This window comes from Pteronotus mesoamericanus, unplaced genomic scaffold, assembly GCF_021234165.1.
Source record: "Pteronotus mesoamericanus isolate MK-2021 breed Mesoamerican mustached bat unplaced genomic scaffold, CSHL_Meso_final contig_657, whole genome shotgun sequence".
Lineage (NCBI taxonomy): Eukaryota > Metazoa > Chordata > Mammalia > Chiroptera > Mormoopidae > Pteronotus > Pteronotus mesoamericanus.
The window spans coordinates 3,661,301-3,675,941 of record NW_026555229.1 but is presented as its reverse complement, the minus strand read 5'-3'; the positions used below and the strand labels follow the sequence as shown (position 1 = coordinate 3,675,941).

The following is a 14,641-nucleotide window of genomic DNA, read 5'->3' as shown; positions in this document are numbered from 1 at the left end:
ATGAGATTTCATTCAAGATCATTAATTGGGAGTAATGGGAGAAGCACTGGAACCAATAAGAGCATCTATTCAGTTTTTCTGAGGGGTGTGATAAAATTTTGTCCATATTTTTATACCATGGAACTCTGAGAGATTTCACTCATAAAGACAAGCCTAGATTCCATATTAAAATAATATTCAGAATCTAGCACACTAAACAAAAAATCAGACCAATTAAAATAAATTAAGAATGTGAAAAACATTTACAGTGAAAAAAATGATAAATATAGGCATCCTGAGTTTCTCCACTATAAAAAGAACATAGTACTATCAATCTGAAAAGTTACCATAATGACTGAGTACTATATAAAATTCTTAACAGAGTGTCTGGTATACAATAAGTGCTTAACAAATTGTGGCTATTACAGTTATAACCAGGATGAAGAATAACTTCATAAGAGCTTTCAACTTGGACTAATCACCACCTCCTCCCTGCTTCAGCTTCATTTTGACACATGAAAAGGTAACTGTTAGCCAACCATGCAGCTTTCAGCTAGGTCATTGACTAGATCTACAAGAAAAACACAAATAGTATTTGGAAACCAAGGTGAGGGGAAAAGTCACCCAAGCAGGCAATGGCTAGCAAAAAACATTTTGATATTATTTATAATCAGCATTCATAAGGCAAGGGCTTGCTCACAGTGACAGAAAGATAAGAAGTCAAAGAAAAGGCAATTTAGAAGACTTAAAAATTAATGGAAATTGCTGTGATGAGTCCTAATAAAATATTTCCAAAGGACACTATAAGACACTTTGTTAGACCCATTATTTAATTTGGAAACAATTCAAGATTTGTTACCTTTTCACCTACCAACAAAGAGTCAGTATACTCATTTTCCCCTGTTTATTTTTAGGAGGGATCTTGATTTCTTTTAGTCCCTCTGCTCCCAGTATGAAATTTATATTTTAATAATTTTACTTCTTCTTTCCTTTAAAGTCAGGGCCCATAATCCTATTCCTCTAATTTTAGAAATCAAAGGCAACAAAACAAGAAAAGAAGGCTACTTCAATTCTGGGAGCACATTCCTGGGCAGAACATTCAAAGCTACATATAGGAAAGGATAAAGTATAAAGAAGATTCCATGAGGGAAGGGGGAAGTTGATTAATAAGAAATCTTCATGCAACTTAAAGGCTAAGTGTGGAGGAGGAACAAAGATCCTGAAGGGTAGTGGATAAAAATGTAATTATTATGGCTTTTCCTCTCTCCTTGTTAAGAGAAATGCTGTTTGCAACTGAGCAATCTCTTAACAAAGGTTCTGAAAGTTTCCAAGGACCTTATTAACAGATTTATCTATTTATTCCAGAGTTTAGAATTTGCTTCTTTACAGACATTCCAAGAATCAAATTGAGAAATTTTCAATTTCTCAGAAAAGCTTAATAAATAAGAGTGTGGATTTATTTTGCCCACTATCCTAATATTGTTCTTTCCTTCTTTAAAAACAAACCAAGTATGTCCCTTCCCAAACTATATATTGATCTTAGTGAAATAAAGAACTCTTGAATCTTCCTGTATACGGACTCATAAAAATAGGCCTAGAGACTTGGGCTGGTGAACACACAATACAATATACAGATGATGTACACCTGAAACCTATATAAGTTTATTAACCAGTATCACCCCAATAAATTCAATAAAAAATAAAAAATAAAAAATAAAATAGGCTTAGAGGACAGTGACCTGAAAGGAAACCCAGATCTCTAATCCCCATCACAGTTGCTCCATTGTACAAGCACATTTAAGGCTCAAAAAGAAAAATTAATGCCCAAACAGCCTCTGAGGCACACAGACATGGAAAAATTTTCTATCCTGATCATACAAGACATCAGATAAGATTTAGTCAAAATCTTCAATGGACCAACCATTTAGAAGGGGTTCTAACCCTTTAAAATCACATACTAACATCAGCAACAGTAAGTCAGGAACCTTGGACCATGCTCATAATGGCTTCTTTGTCAAGGAAGCAAGGAAGTTGTGTTATTTTGATTGCCTGGAAATTCATATCTGTCCCACTGAACTGCAAATTATCTTGGATCCCTATTAAAGGTTGTGGATGTCCACATAAATGATCTCTCTGTTACAGAGAAAGAAGGGGCTGCTGCACTTGCTAGAATGTCTTCGACTTTGTATCAGATGCTCCAAGTTTGGTTTCAGCCTTGCTTCTAGTGTGCCCAATGCCAAACTTCATGCTTTAGCAAGGCGAGGAAAGTCTGAATTCCGGGAACACACCAGGTCTCTCAGATAAAGGAGCAGATCGATTGGACTAAGGTTGGTCATCTTTGTTAGCACCAATCTCTCATTATTTAGTTCTTCACAGACTAAGTTACAGCTTCTCATAGATAACAGGACCTGGAGATTGAGAAGGAATTAAAGAAGATATTAAAGTAGAAATTCCAAGGCCAAAAATCCACAAGGTCAAGCAAAGCAGCATCTGAGGCCAGTACAAGAAAGTGGTGGAATTCGACGAGCAGCAACTCTGGAGTACTCAAGCTCCGTAGCCTTTGCCCAGCCTCATGGCTCCACCTGTACCCCCATCATGGGCACCACCTCTTCAATCCACAGCAAGTTCAATGGAGCTGAGGCTCGAGTTTGACGATGATGAATTCGGCGTAGCCGCAGAAGGTACAGGATGATAGCCAATAGCACCACCAGGATACAGGCGAAGAAGAGATAGTGGTTGTAGACAAAAGAGAGACGGAACCAGCTACTATGGGCCTGTCGGACACCTTCCTGCCGTAGATCCCTAGGAAACAATTTGAGGGTGAAAAGAAATATCAATTTCAGAGAGAAACCTTTATGCTGATTTAAAAGGCCCAGTGATGTTAGCCCACTTATTGCATTCACTCAAACATTCGATGACACCAGCTCCATAGAGCAAGCAAAGCTGAAGCATGTCCCCAGCCCCAGGGCTGTTGTGTGATTCCCTGTGCCTTTCTTTCCAAGCCTGAAGAGGAAGCCTCACAGGCTTACACCCTCCAGGATCTTGGGGCAAAATGAGAAGCCAAAAAAATGAACAGTAAGACAAGGCTGGTCATCTAGAACGTTAATCTTAAGAGTGAGCCCATAAAACTCTGGCCTATATACAGCTTGTAAATTTAGTACTAATGAGAATAGGGTGGCCCCCAAATCCAATCGAATAATCAGAGTATGCCTAAATCTCTAAAAGAAGTTGCTATGCTTTTTGAGGATTTAGGTTATGGCTAAAGAAAGCTGTCACCTGATCCATTCTGTTGTAACTTGGACAAAAATGAAGAGACATGGAAAGCTAAGCGCAGTGCTCTGCCTGTCTAGAACAGAGGCCATTCTCTGGCCGTCTAGATACCACATCGGCTTTTGTTTGGTTTGACCTGCGGTGTTCTGTTTTAATGTGACTCTCCAAACTGAAAGACTGCATATAAAATACAGACTCCTGGCTTTTTTTGTGGCAAATGAGAATGGGCAAATGCTGGGACAGCACTTCTGCATGGCAGCTGTCACCCTCGGGGAGGGTGCACGCTCTCCACTTCCCCACTTCTCTGACTTCTAGTACCTGCAAAGTTTCTGACAGTACTGAGTTTTAGTAAAACAGTCTCTCTCTCTCACACACACACACACACACACACACACACACACACACATTAATTAATAAGAGTTCATTTTAGTTCATCTCAAATAATCCAGGGGAGAGAATAACTAAAGATTATCCCAAGTATCTTATGGTTCTCAACAGCAAGACATCAGGCTACCACCGCTTGATGAAAATATCCCCCTTGGAGCACCTCATGTCCTTTGTTCAAATTCAGGCCCACCAAAAGCGCTCCAAGGCAAGGACACCACTTCTGGAATGGCTCTGCCCAGACAGCCTACCCCAGTTCTCTAGTCAGATAGGTTTTTTAGGGTAAATTAAGAATTACATTTTAGTTTATCAGTCAGTATCTTAGAAGTGGTTAGTGAGAGTTCAATCCTAAAGGTTTATTTGTTGTGGATCAGCAAATAAAACTAAATTTATGAAATTGCAAAGCTAAGGAACAGACTCCAGACCCATAATGCTCAAACTTCTTTCTGTTTCAACATGCCTAGTTAGTAACAGCACTTCACCTGGTAGTAATAGAGGGAGTTTGTTTGCTTGTTTGTTTGCTTGCTTGCTTGTTTGTTTTGGGGGGTGTCACTTAAGAAACCTATTCTGAGACACTATCATCTTCTGACCTCAAGATGTCAGCTTGGTTAGTCCACCTTACCTAAGTGGTAGGAATCGTGTTTTATACAGAATGGCTCCCAGTGTCCATTGAACCTCTCGGTCGTACACCAGCTGGGCTGTCTGAAGGTTTGGGTAGTCATAAGGAAAGTGGAATCCTTCATGAAGGACTTGGTACATCCAAGCTGATTTAAAACACTGATACCTGTTTGACAAAAAATAAATAATTTTAAAAATTTTTAAAGAATTCTAATGCTTTCCTTTGCGTACTCCCACTGGATGTCACTGTCTCTACAATCTTTACCTTTCTCACTGTAGGTGGAGCCAAATTTCAGTCTACTTTATCTTAACATTTACCACACATGTGAAGAGCACCTTTAGGCAATAATAATACTATGGCTATGTTTTCTTTTCTTTCTTCTTCTTTTTTTTTAAAGGGTTCTTATTTTCAGAGAATATGCTGAAATATCTACATATGTAATTACGAAGTCTGGGATTTGCTTCAAAATAACCCAATGATAAGAGGGGAGTTATGGGTAGGAAAATAGATGAGGCGAGACCGGTCAGGAGTTGATAAACTGTTAGCAGAGAAGCTGGCTGATAAGTACCCAGAAGTTGATTATACTATTTTTATGTTTTAAATTTTTTAAACTAGCCCTGGCTGGAGTGGCTCAGCCTGCGAACCAAAGAGTTGCCGGTGTGATCCCCATTGAGGGCACATGCCTGGGTTGTGGGCCAGGGCCAGGGCCAGTGGGGGGTGCGCAAGAGGCAACCACACATTGATGTTTTTCTCCCTCTCTTCCTCCCTCCTTTCCCCTCTCTAAAAATAAATAAAATCTTTAAAAAAATTTTTTTTAACTGAAATGTTTATAAAATGATAGGACTAATGAACCAAACTGATAAAATACTATTATTTGTTGAAGGTGAGTGATAGTTACATGAATGTTTGTTAGTTCTACTTCTCTGCATGTTTAATATTTTAATAAAAAGTTAAAAAAAAAAAGACCATCACTTTTGATTTAAAACCACTTGGAGAGAACTCTGGTAACCACTGGTTTCCCTTGGTTTCAGTAAAATAGGTTCATTATTTGGCATCTATAATTCAAAAAAATCAAAATCTGATAGAATCAAATTCTCCTTCAACAAAAAATCCAATCTGTACCATTGCTTGCCCCCTCTGCTTCATTATACTTTACCTACATTATAATGCCACATCTAAGGGGGAAAAGGAAGTTACTTACTTGAGTCGATGCTCATCTGCATGTGGTGAATAAAGGCCATTCTTGAATCTCTGAGTTAGTACTGACCAAGTCATGCCACAGTAATCCTGGAAAAACCAGAGAAATGGTACAACATGAAATTGGAGGCAAACTCTGTAACTTTCTCCACAGTCATAGCTGTTCCATTTCTAAAGTGACCTTTGGGCTACTCGTTGACATAGGAAAATGGGAATGGCATATTCATTCACTCTGTACTGTGTCAGGTCCTGTGCAATGCAAGTCCCAGCCCTCAGGCTTCTGCGAGACTTGAGTGGACTGAAACACTCCTTTTTATTCCTAGCACCTCCATGTGCAGTACAAAGCCAGCCTGAGGTGGCTCCTGAGCCTCTCAGGCTGCAGAGAAGGGTAAGTTTAGGAACAGGAATATCAACATCAAAATCCAAAGAGAGCTTTGCTCTACAAAGGACTGTCACAAGCAGGTAAAGCAGATGGGACAGATGGTCAAAAACCTAGCACTGGCCTACCTCCAAGTGGTAATTCTCACCCAATTTTGGTTTGTTCGGTAAACTAACATTTCCTGAATGTCTACTTTGTGCCAGGTGCTATTCCATGTGCCAGGTGTTACTTCACATACCAGGGGATCCAGCAGTAAATACAGCAAAAATTTCTGTTGAATTTTCATCATTTCTCAGAAACTTACATTCTAGTGGTGGGAGACAGATGATAACCAAATATACATACATATGTACACAAGTAATATGTGTTGAATGACATAAATGCTCACAGGAAAGATAAAGCAGGAAAGGGAAATAGGTAATATTGGGGAGGGCTGCAATTTCGGGTAGGCTGGCCAGGGAAGGAGTCCCTGGAAAGATAAAAGTCAAAGTGAAAAAAACAAGTAAGGGACTAAAATCATTTACCTGGGAAAGAGAACATATTAAGCCACTACCAACTCAGGCAAGCAATAATTTGAGCTCTTTGGTATTCAAGGAATAGAATTTGAAGAAGTTTTAAAATGAGAGAAAGACTCAAGCCATGAACAGTCAGGAAGCCCTGGACGCTGGAAAAGGAAAGGGAATATGAGGATATTCCTGGAGGCTGGAGAGGAAAAAGCAAATACAAACCAGGTTTTCCTTAACATTTCTTAGGGACTGCCTTTAGGGAACAGAAAAGTACACATACTGCAATACTATTCTACTGGAAATCTTCCACCAAGAGGACCCTAGAGAATTATAAGAAAGCAAAGAATAAAAAATATAAGAACAGAGTCTTCCCATAAGTTTCTCTGATAGAGGGATTAGAGAGATATACACAAAAATTCGAAGTGATGAATCTAAATTAAAGCAGGAACTATAGAAAGCTAGTTGAACTTTCACCTGTCCAGGTAACTAATGATTTAAGCCTATAGGACGCTTAAGTCCTCTATAAGCTCAAAATGAATGTTTACTTCTTCTGCATTTTCAATTGAAAAAATTCTGCCACCATCACTGCACATTTTCACACCTTTCTAATATTCTGAGTGACCTTATACCACACCAACTTCTTAACAGCTCAAACCAAGAAAAATGGACTTGCCCACTTGGGTGACATCATCTCCAAAAATACATTACAACTGGGAACACCCAGTAAGGGGAAAAATACCTAAAGATGACACTACTTGGCCACAAATATTAAGCAAGACTGTTGGTGTACGTTGGAGGAAAAACTATCAGCTGCCACAAAAATGTGAGACCTGGCTGATACTATGGGTGACAGGACACCTTGGAAAGCTAAGCTTAACTAATTGAAGGCAGTACAGCATAGCGGGTTCCCTAACTTCTCTAAATACTATACTTCCTCATCTGTGAAATGGGAGTTTATACAACTCCTGCAAAGAGCACAGCACCTCGAGCAAAGTTAGGCATCCAATAAATAGCCACTGATGGCATGAATCGTCCTTCTGATTAATAATTCACCTGAGCAGCCTTGGCAAATGTTGGCGCATGGTAGCGGCCGCCGATGCGTAACACATCCTCCGTACAGTAAAAAAACTCTGAGAAACCATAGAATTCGCTGTTGTTGAAGTCAATTGGTGATTGGTAGATGCCATTCAGCGAGGCCTGGCTGGTGTTGGAGCGAGCAAGCAGGGGGCTCAGCATTGCCCCACACGTCGCCCAGTCTCCTCTTCCTCGGACATGCAGGACCTGGTCGTTCCTCTCCACCACATCTGTGAGTCCCACGGGCAGGCACGGATCCAGAAACGGATTGTCAGTACTCAGACCTGTCTTCTCACCCAGCAACCTAGCACAATGAGAAGAACAAAACACATCAACTACTGTGCTCAATCTACTCTAACAAACTCCTAATTGAACAAACCTGGTCTAAGAAAGTGACTCACAGATACCTTGTTACTGTTTTACATGACATCCCGAGAAACAAGGATGGACTATTACCATGTAGTTGAGTCACATAAACATGTAACTTATGCAAATTCAATTTAGCAAAAAAGAAAAAGAGAAATACGGCAGTGATCAGTTTTGTTCAACCTTTTAGTCAACATGTATATTTCTCAGTGTAAAGTACAATTGGAGATGTGAATCTGCTATTCTGCGTCAGGATTTCATTTACACTTGCCTCTTAAAAGTGCAAAGATCTTACCCTGCTGAGTGTGCGGTTCTTTTTTGATTGTTTGTTTTTTACTTATTTTTAGAGGGGGAAGGTGGGGAGAAAGAAAGGGAGGGAAACCTTAATGTGTGGCTGCCTCTTGAGTGCCCTCTACTTGGGATCTGTCCCACAACCCAGGCATGTGCCCTGACTGGGAATCAAACCGGCAACCCTTTGGTTCTCAGGCCAGCACTCAAACCACTGAGCCACACCAGCCAGGGTTGAGTGTGGTGTTAATGTTTAAAATAATGACTGGGAGGAGGCAAAGTGGGAGGGGCTGAAGGAGTTTCCTGAGGGGACCATGGCAGTGGGTCAGTGTCAAAGGCTGGCAACAATGAGGTGCACACGCCTGGCTCTGAGTGGGGAGGGAAGGGACAGGCTTGAGTCCCGCCATGGCCATCACACAGTTCTAGTTACTAAAAGTCCGCACTTGCCAAGCAATAGTATTCTCATTCCTCAAGAGATTAATATGCAGATCTTGCCAAGGACAAAAATTAAGTGGAGAGCAAGTAGCTTTGCCAACTGTAGTTAACTATGCATCAGTTCCTAAAGAGGCAGACATTGAAGAGTGGACTTTCTGGGATGAGGATGCACATACAAGTACATAGGCTAACGAAGGGAATGGGAATGTAGCAATACAACAAAATGGGCACACTGGAACCTATTTGAAGGACGTGATAGTAATTATGAGGAAAACTTAGAAAGTCATTATTAAGAGAGAACCAGTATGTTTTGACATCTCTGGAAGCACAGGTTTCTCTAGTAGATTAGCATCTGAGGTCACTTACAAAACATCGCAAGGAAAGGCCGATGCATGGGAAGGAGATGGCACGGCCTGGCAAGGTCTGAGGCAGAGAACACAGTAGACGGAGAACAAAGGGCAGCAGAAGACAAAGGAAGAAAATGGAAAAGGAAGCACAGGGGCTAATGAAGAAGGAACAAAACGAAATTGGTGTGAAACTTTCATAATTGTTTGGATGTCATAGTGTCAGCAGGAGTGATCTGAGATCCGCAAACCAAGCAACTTTTGTATGGATTTAAGAGTATTTTTTAATATAAACACACTGCTTAATTTTAATGCATTTATCAATTATCCAGGATAACAGGATTCTCCCAAATTTTCTTGAATTCTTACAAAAACAAAAAAGACTCATGAGACAATATTTTTTAACATGCTGCCAACATGATAATTGAGTACTATAGAGAACTGGGATATACCAGCACCACTACAAATGGGATATATCAATACCTTTTCAAACTAGTGTTTCTAGCTAAACAAATGGGAGTAAATAATTGTACAGTGGAAAGAACTCTGCCATCTGCTCTGCTTCCCTTCAATATACATAATGATAAAATAATTTTAAATGCTAAAAAAAAAAAACCCACAACTCTCTATACATTATGGTCTGCTTTATCTAATACTCAAATGAAAAATCAGTGATCTGGTCCATGCTGGAGGAACAAGTGGTGATTCTGGAATTAATGAGAGAACAATTTAAAAGTTAATTTTGCCATGGCCAGTGTGGCTCAGTTGCCTGGAGCATCGTCCCATAAACCAAAATGTCGTAGGTTTGATTCCCGGTCTGGGCATGTGCCTAGATTGTAAGCTCAGTCTCTAGTCAGGGTGTGTACAAGAGGCAACTGACTGATGTTTCTGTCTCACATCACTGTTTCTCTCCCTCTCTCGCTCCCACCCATCCCCTCCATCTAAAATCAATAAGCATGTCCTTGGGTGAGGATTAAAAAAAAAAGGTTACTTTTGACTACACAACGCTTTTTATTTTTTAAGTGCACTATGGAACATAACGGCCACATAAAATGCAATTCCACTATACCAACAATTCAAGAAACATGTCATGAGCACTTCCATGTGGAAGGAACTGCTAGAATCTACATTATACTGCACATTTAAAACTAACAACTTAATTAATCTCACTTAAGCCTGTGATGTCTGAAGTGAGACAGTCAGAGGTCAGCACTATACTGACCTGATAAGCTGCTGTACCTTTTTATGGGTCCTAATAAAGATTAGAACACACTCTCACCCTGATTGACTAACCAAGGTCTCTAAGGGATACTACCCCATTGGTAGTGCTGGTCAGGAAGGAGAACACAAGGACATATCTTAGTAGGGCATGAATATTTCTGATATCTGCAACCTGACAACATTCTATGTCAGAAGCACAGGTCCCATGTCAAATGTACCTGTTTTTGTTAAGAGTTTCATTCAGCACAAGGTCTTCATAGCGCTGTCGGGCAAAATTGCCTCCAAAACCCAGAAAGGTGGTGACATAAACCCTGTACACATGTTCGGTGTGTTGCACATCACAACCCAGGTTGAATTCAGCCAGCAGGATCTTTGCAGCTTCTTCCTGTAATGCAATGTAAAGAGGAAAAAGGGAATTTTAGTTAGGTTGATTTCTAGAAAGCTAGGACATTGCTAATACCCCAGGCTTCATTTGTTATGACTACTCTCTAAAATATCTTGTGGCATTCTTTCATCCTCGTAGCATTATTTTAAACAAAAATATAAATGATAAGACTGTACAAGAAAGAACAAATCAGAAGCTAAACACCAACGTAAAGACTAAAACACTATTTGTAGTTTTATAGAACGTAGAATGAATACAGATGTCGTCGTTTTCTTGTGTTTTTCTCATTTTTCATTTCTCCAAAATAGGAATGTACTGTTTTTATAATTAGAAAAAAATCCTTTGATAAAAATAAATTAAAGGAATTTGGGAGATCTTCATGAGATCTATTCAATGGCCTTTTCTAAAACTATTCAAGAAGTCCTAATGTTCCCTGTTACAGATTCGGGATTGGAAAAGTCCAACTTCAGTGTACCTCCAAAGAAAAGGTATTCATGTTCTCTCTCTCTCTTTCTCTTTAACTGGTAATGAGTATGAAGGTTCTTTTTGGACTGATGAAAACATTCTGGAATTCAACAATCGTGGTTGCATAATTTTGTGAATGTACACAATTTTGTGAATTGTACAAAAAAATACATAAGGCATTTAGGATTATTTAAGTTTTTAGACGTGCTATTGTGTTATGCCTCATTGTTTTTTTCCTTTTTTTATTAAGCTCTTAGATCTATCTTTAGGATCCATTATATTGTTATATATACAACTTTGTTGTTTGAGAGTCCATTCCTATACCAGTGCTGCTTTCTAAATCTGCAGACACAAAAATGTCACTCATTTAAGACTTTAAGGCCCTGTTTCACCTGTCACTTATCCTTTTTGTATCAGAACCATGCCTTCATTTCACCTGCTGAATACATACTAACAAATATAGACTAAAAAAATCTCACAACCTAGTTCCCAAAATTGCCAACCCTGGCAGAGACTTTTTGGCAGGTTGCCAAACCCAAATGTCCAACAGTCTTGTGAGCTATTTAGACACATGTGTTCAACAGTTATTTCAAATTCAATCTACCCAAAATTGAATTCATTGGTTGTAGGACCTCAGCTAGAAACCAGAAAGATGCTCTCTCACCCAAACCACCCGGACATCCTGGTTAGCTCAGCACCAACTCTGCCCCTTCCCCTGTGGTCTCTCTCTCTCTCTCTCTCTCTCTCAGTAACTGGGCTCCCCACACGTCAGTTAGTTCCCTGAGCTGGACCCTCGGAGTCACTGGCCAACCCTCCCTGACTGCCCACACCACCACATTACATTGGTTTTTCACTCCAAAATGTCCCAAATTGGTCTCTTTCTTTCCATTTCCACTTACATTGTCTAGCTTAGCCCCCTATTACTTCTCACCCTGACCTGCATTTCTTTCTCTAATACCACAATTATTTTCTTAAAAAATACACTCATTGGATCAAAGCCATACAGTTAACATAGTCACCAAATTCAGAGCTGGGAAGGACATTCAGGGTTTAATTATTTCAAAGATGATGAAACTAAAGCCCATAATGAATGCCATACTCAAAAACCTTTGCTGCTTCCCCACTATCTGTAGATATAAAAGCCAAATCCCCAGCATGGCACCAAGACTCCTCATGATTTAACTTCATCTCATCTTCCTGGCCTTACTTTTTACTGCAACTGCAAATCCTGCACCTCAACAGGCTATTCATCATCCCTTGGATATTCTGGGCTCTTTGCTTTTTCTGTGCCTTTGTGCATTCTGTTTGCTTTACGCCGATGGCCTTCCTTCAGGTTCCGCTATGCAAAAACCTATCATCACCCAAGGCCCCGGCAAATGGGGAACCGTGGAAGCTCACAGGATCCCTGATCAAGCCTTGCAAATGCAATTGACCCTGCCAGTTCACACACTGTCACAGCTTTGTTTAGACCAAAGGTTCGCAACCAGGGTGATTTTGTAACCCCAAGGGGCATTTGGCAACATGTGGAGATACTTTTGGTTGTTAAAACTGAGAGGTGGGGCTGGGGGGGTGTTACTAGCATCTAGCAGAGGCGAGGGATACCACTAAACATCATATGATGCACAGGACAGTCCCAACAAAGACTTATCCAGACCAAAATGTCAGTAATGCCAACTACTGACGTTTTTGATGAGAAACCTTGGTTTGCATCAAATCAAAGCACTGTCATGGTTTGCCCGCTACTGCAGGCTGTCTCCACTGATAGGTTACAAGCTTTTGGGGCCACTGTAACATTTCTCATTCCCTGCACGTAATAGGTGCTCACAGGTGACTGTATCTTCTTTTCCTCTCTATGATAAAATTTCTCCCTCAAAGTGCATTCTTTAAATTCTAGTTAGGTAAGGGATATTATAAGAATGGAATCTTTGGCAAGGAAAAGGGAGTAAACTTAATGAACAAGTACATATCAAATACTATGCTCTGGGATTTATATGTACTACCATGTTTAATTCTCAGGCAATCCTGGGATATAGGCAGTATATTTATAATTGCTAAAATGTATTAAATTTTGATTATATGCTTGGCAGTTTGCTTAATGCTTTAAATACTTTGTGATATTTTATCCTCACAACTTTATGAAATAGACGTTGGGAAACACCCACCTGGTTTCAAGGACTGTAGCCTCGCCAACAGGCGAGAGGGCCCCAAGGCTGGAGCTAATCAAGGAGGCCTTGGGAAAACAGGCCACTGAGGAGATGAAACCTGTCCCCCTCACCTCACCCTGCTTGGCCCTGTGATGGTCAGTTGTTGATGACAGGTACGTTCTCTCAAGAGGAAGGACAACCTAAGCCAGACATCGGTCGGTATGGGCAGCAGGGCAAGGACTTGGGGGGGACAAGAAAAAAGAGCAAAAAGGCCTGCACCCCTTGGCTCGGCTTGGACAGAGCCAGAGTCCTCATTCTATCTGAAAGAAGTCTCCTTATCTCTTGGTGGCTCTGCTCCAACCCCCTGGCTCAGGCATGAACAACAGTAAAGGCAGGTACAGCCCTAAACTAATTCGGGTGGTTCTGGGGACAATCAGGCCTAAAAGTAAGTTCCTCTAAGCATGTTTTGTTCTTCCCTCAAAAGCAATGATAACTGGCTCATACTGGGAAGATTTACTTGTTCACAGACCCTGACCTGAGGCAGATCTCTTGTGTTCCTCCGCTTGTTATCCATGATCTCTGTCTGTTTTCTGTAAACAAAGCCTTTGGACATTGATTAATGAGCTTTGCTGTATACCCCTGTGCACATGGTTCTCAATAAAAGCCTTTGGACATGGAGGTTTGGGGCCTTCTCCCCTAAAGGGAAGTGCCATGTCCCCTCTCCTGGCAAACAGATAAGTGTTTGGGACGACGCGTGTTTATTCTCCCCATCCGTGACAAACCTGGGACGAGCTCTGAGGGAATCAGAGCCCTGCTCCCTCCTCAGCTGGCTCCGGACAGTAACCCTCAGATCCAGGAGCCCCGCGCTCCACCACGGCGCTCCCCACAATGCATTGCTCCCTGCTATAAATAGATACTATTATTATTCTCTTTCTACATATAAGGAAACTGATGCTCAGAGAGATAACACAAGCTAGCAAGTATCTGAACAAATATTTGTACCCAGGCAAACTGGTCTACATCCAAAGATGGTGCCCTTCTTTTTAAATACTAGCATTCCTAGCAACTTTCCCTAAAAGGTAAAATACCTGTTTTGGAGGAAGAACAGAGGCTGAGGTAGGAACTTCATATGCAATTTGAAGAGAGGCTCCTCCCATATCCAATATTCCTACTGTCCTTCTGCGCCCTGTTGCCAATTCCTGAGGAGCTTCAGCATCTGATCCTGAAATAAACAAGGGAACAGAAGGGGTCTAGTAATTTAAAACCAAAATTAAGTCAAAAAGGAAAAAACAAAAAACAGGAGCCACTTAAAAAATTGAAAGCAAACTGAAAGAAATTAACTGTATTAACTATGCATGACACAGAGAATTATTTCAAGTGACTTAAAACATGGTATTTTGATAATATTCCTTGTAGAATATATTTAATGACAAAAGAAACAAATATCTTAAACCACATTCTAGTAGTCTTATTGGTGATATTATTGATATTATTATTATTTTAAAACCATTAAACATATATTATGAAATAATGCAAAAATTTATGTTAATATCTTTAGGAACAAATATTCAGCATAAAAGAAGAA

The 14,641-nt window shown here is 40.3% G+C and overlaps 1 protein-coding gene and 1 pseudogene across 2 annotated transcripts in view; one reads left to right on the top strand and one right to left on the bottom strand.

Annotated features, from left to right (window-relative positions):
- Nucleotides 1-1,430: 1,430 nt before the first annotated feature.
- The window catches only part of ENTPD7 (ectonucleoside triphosphate diphosphohydrolase 7), a 39,752-nt gene continuing 26,541 nt past the window's right edge, over nt 1,431-14,641 (bottom strand). For both annotated transcript variants that reach the window (XM_054581341.1, XM_054581342.1), the window contains 6 exons: nt 14,145-14,278; nt 10,281-10,447; nt 7,388-7,712; nt 5,454-5,539; nt 4,256-4,417; nt 1,431-2,781 (listed from right to left, as the gene is read on the bottom strand). In XM_054581341.1, coding sequence (XP_054437316.1) covers nt 2,550-2,781; nt 4,256-4,417; nt 5,454-5,539; nt 7,388-7,712; nt 10,281-10,447; nt 14,145-14,278 — 1,106 coding nt within the window. In that variant the 3' untranslated portion in view covers nt 1,431-2,549. The remainder of the gene's footprint in view (nt 2,782-4,255; nt 4,418-5,453; nt 5,540-7,387; nt 7,713-10,280; nt 10,448-14,144; nt 14,279-14,641) is intronic.
- Nucleotides 8,468-9,044, top strand: LOC129077102 (receptor-binding cancer antigen expressed on SiSo cells-like; annotated as a pseudogene).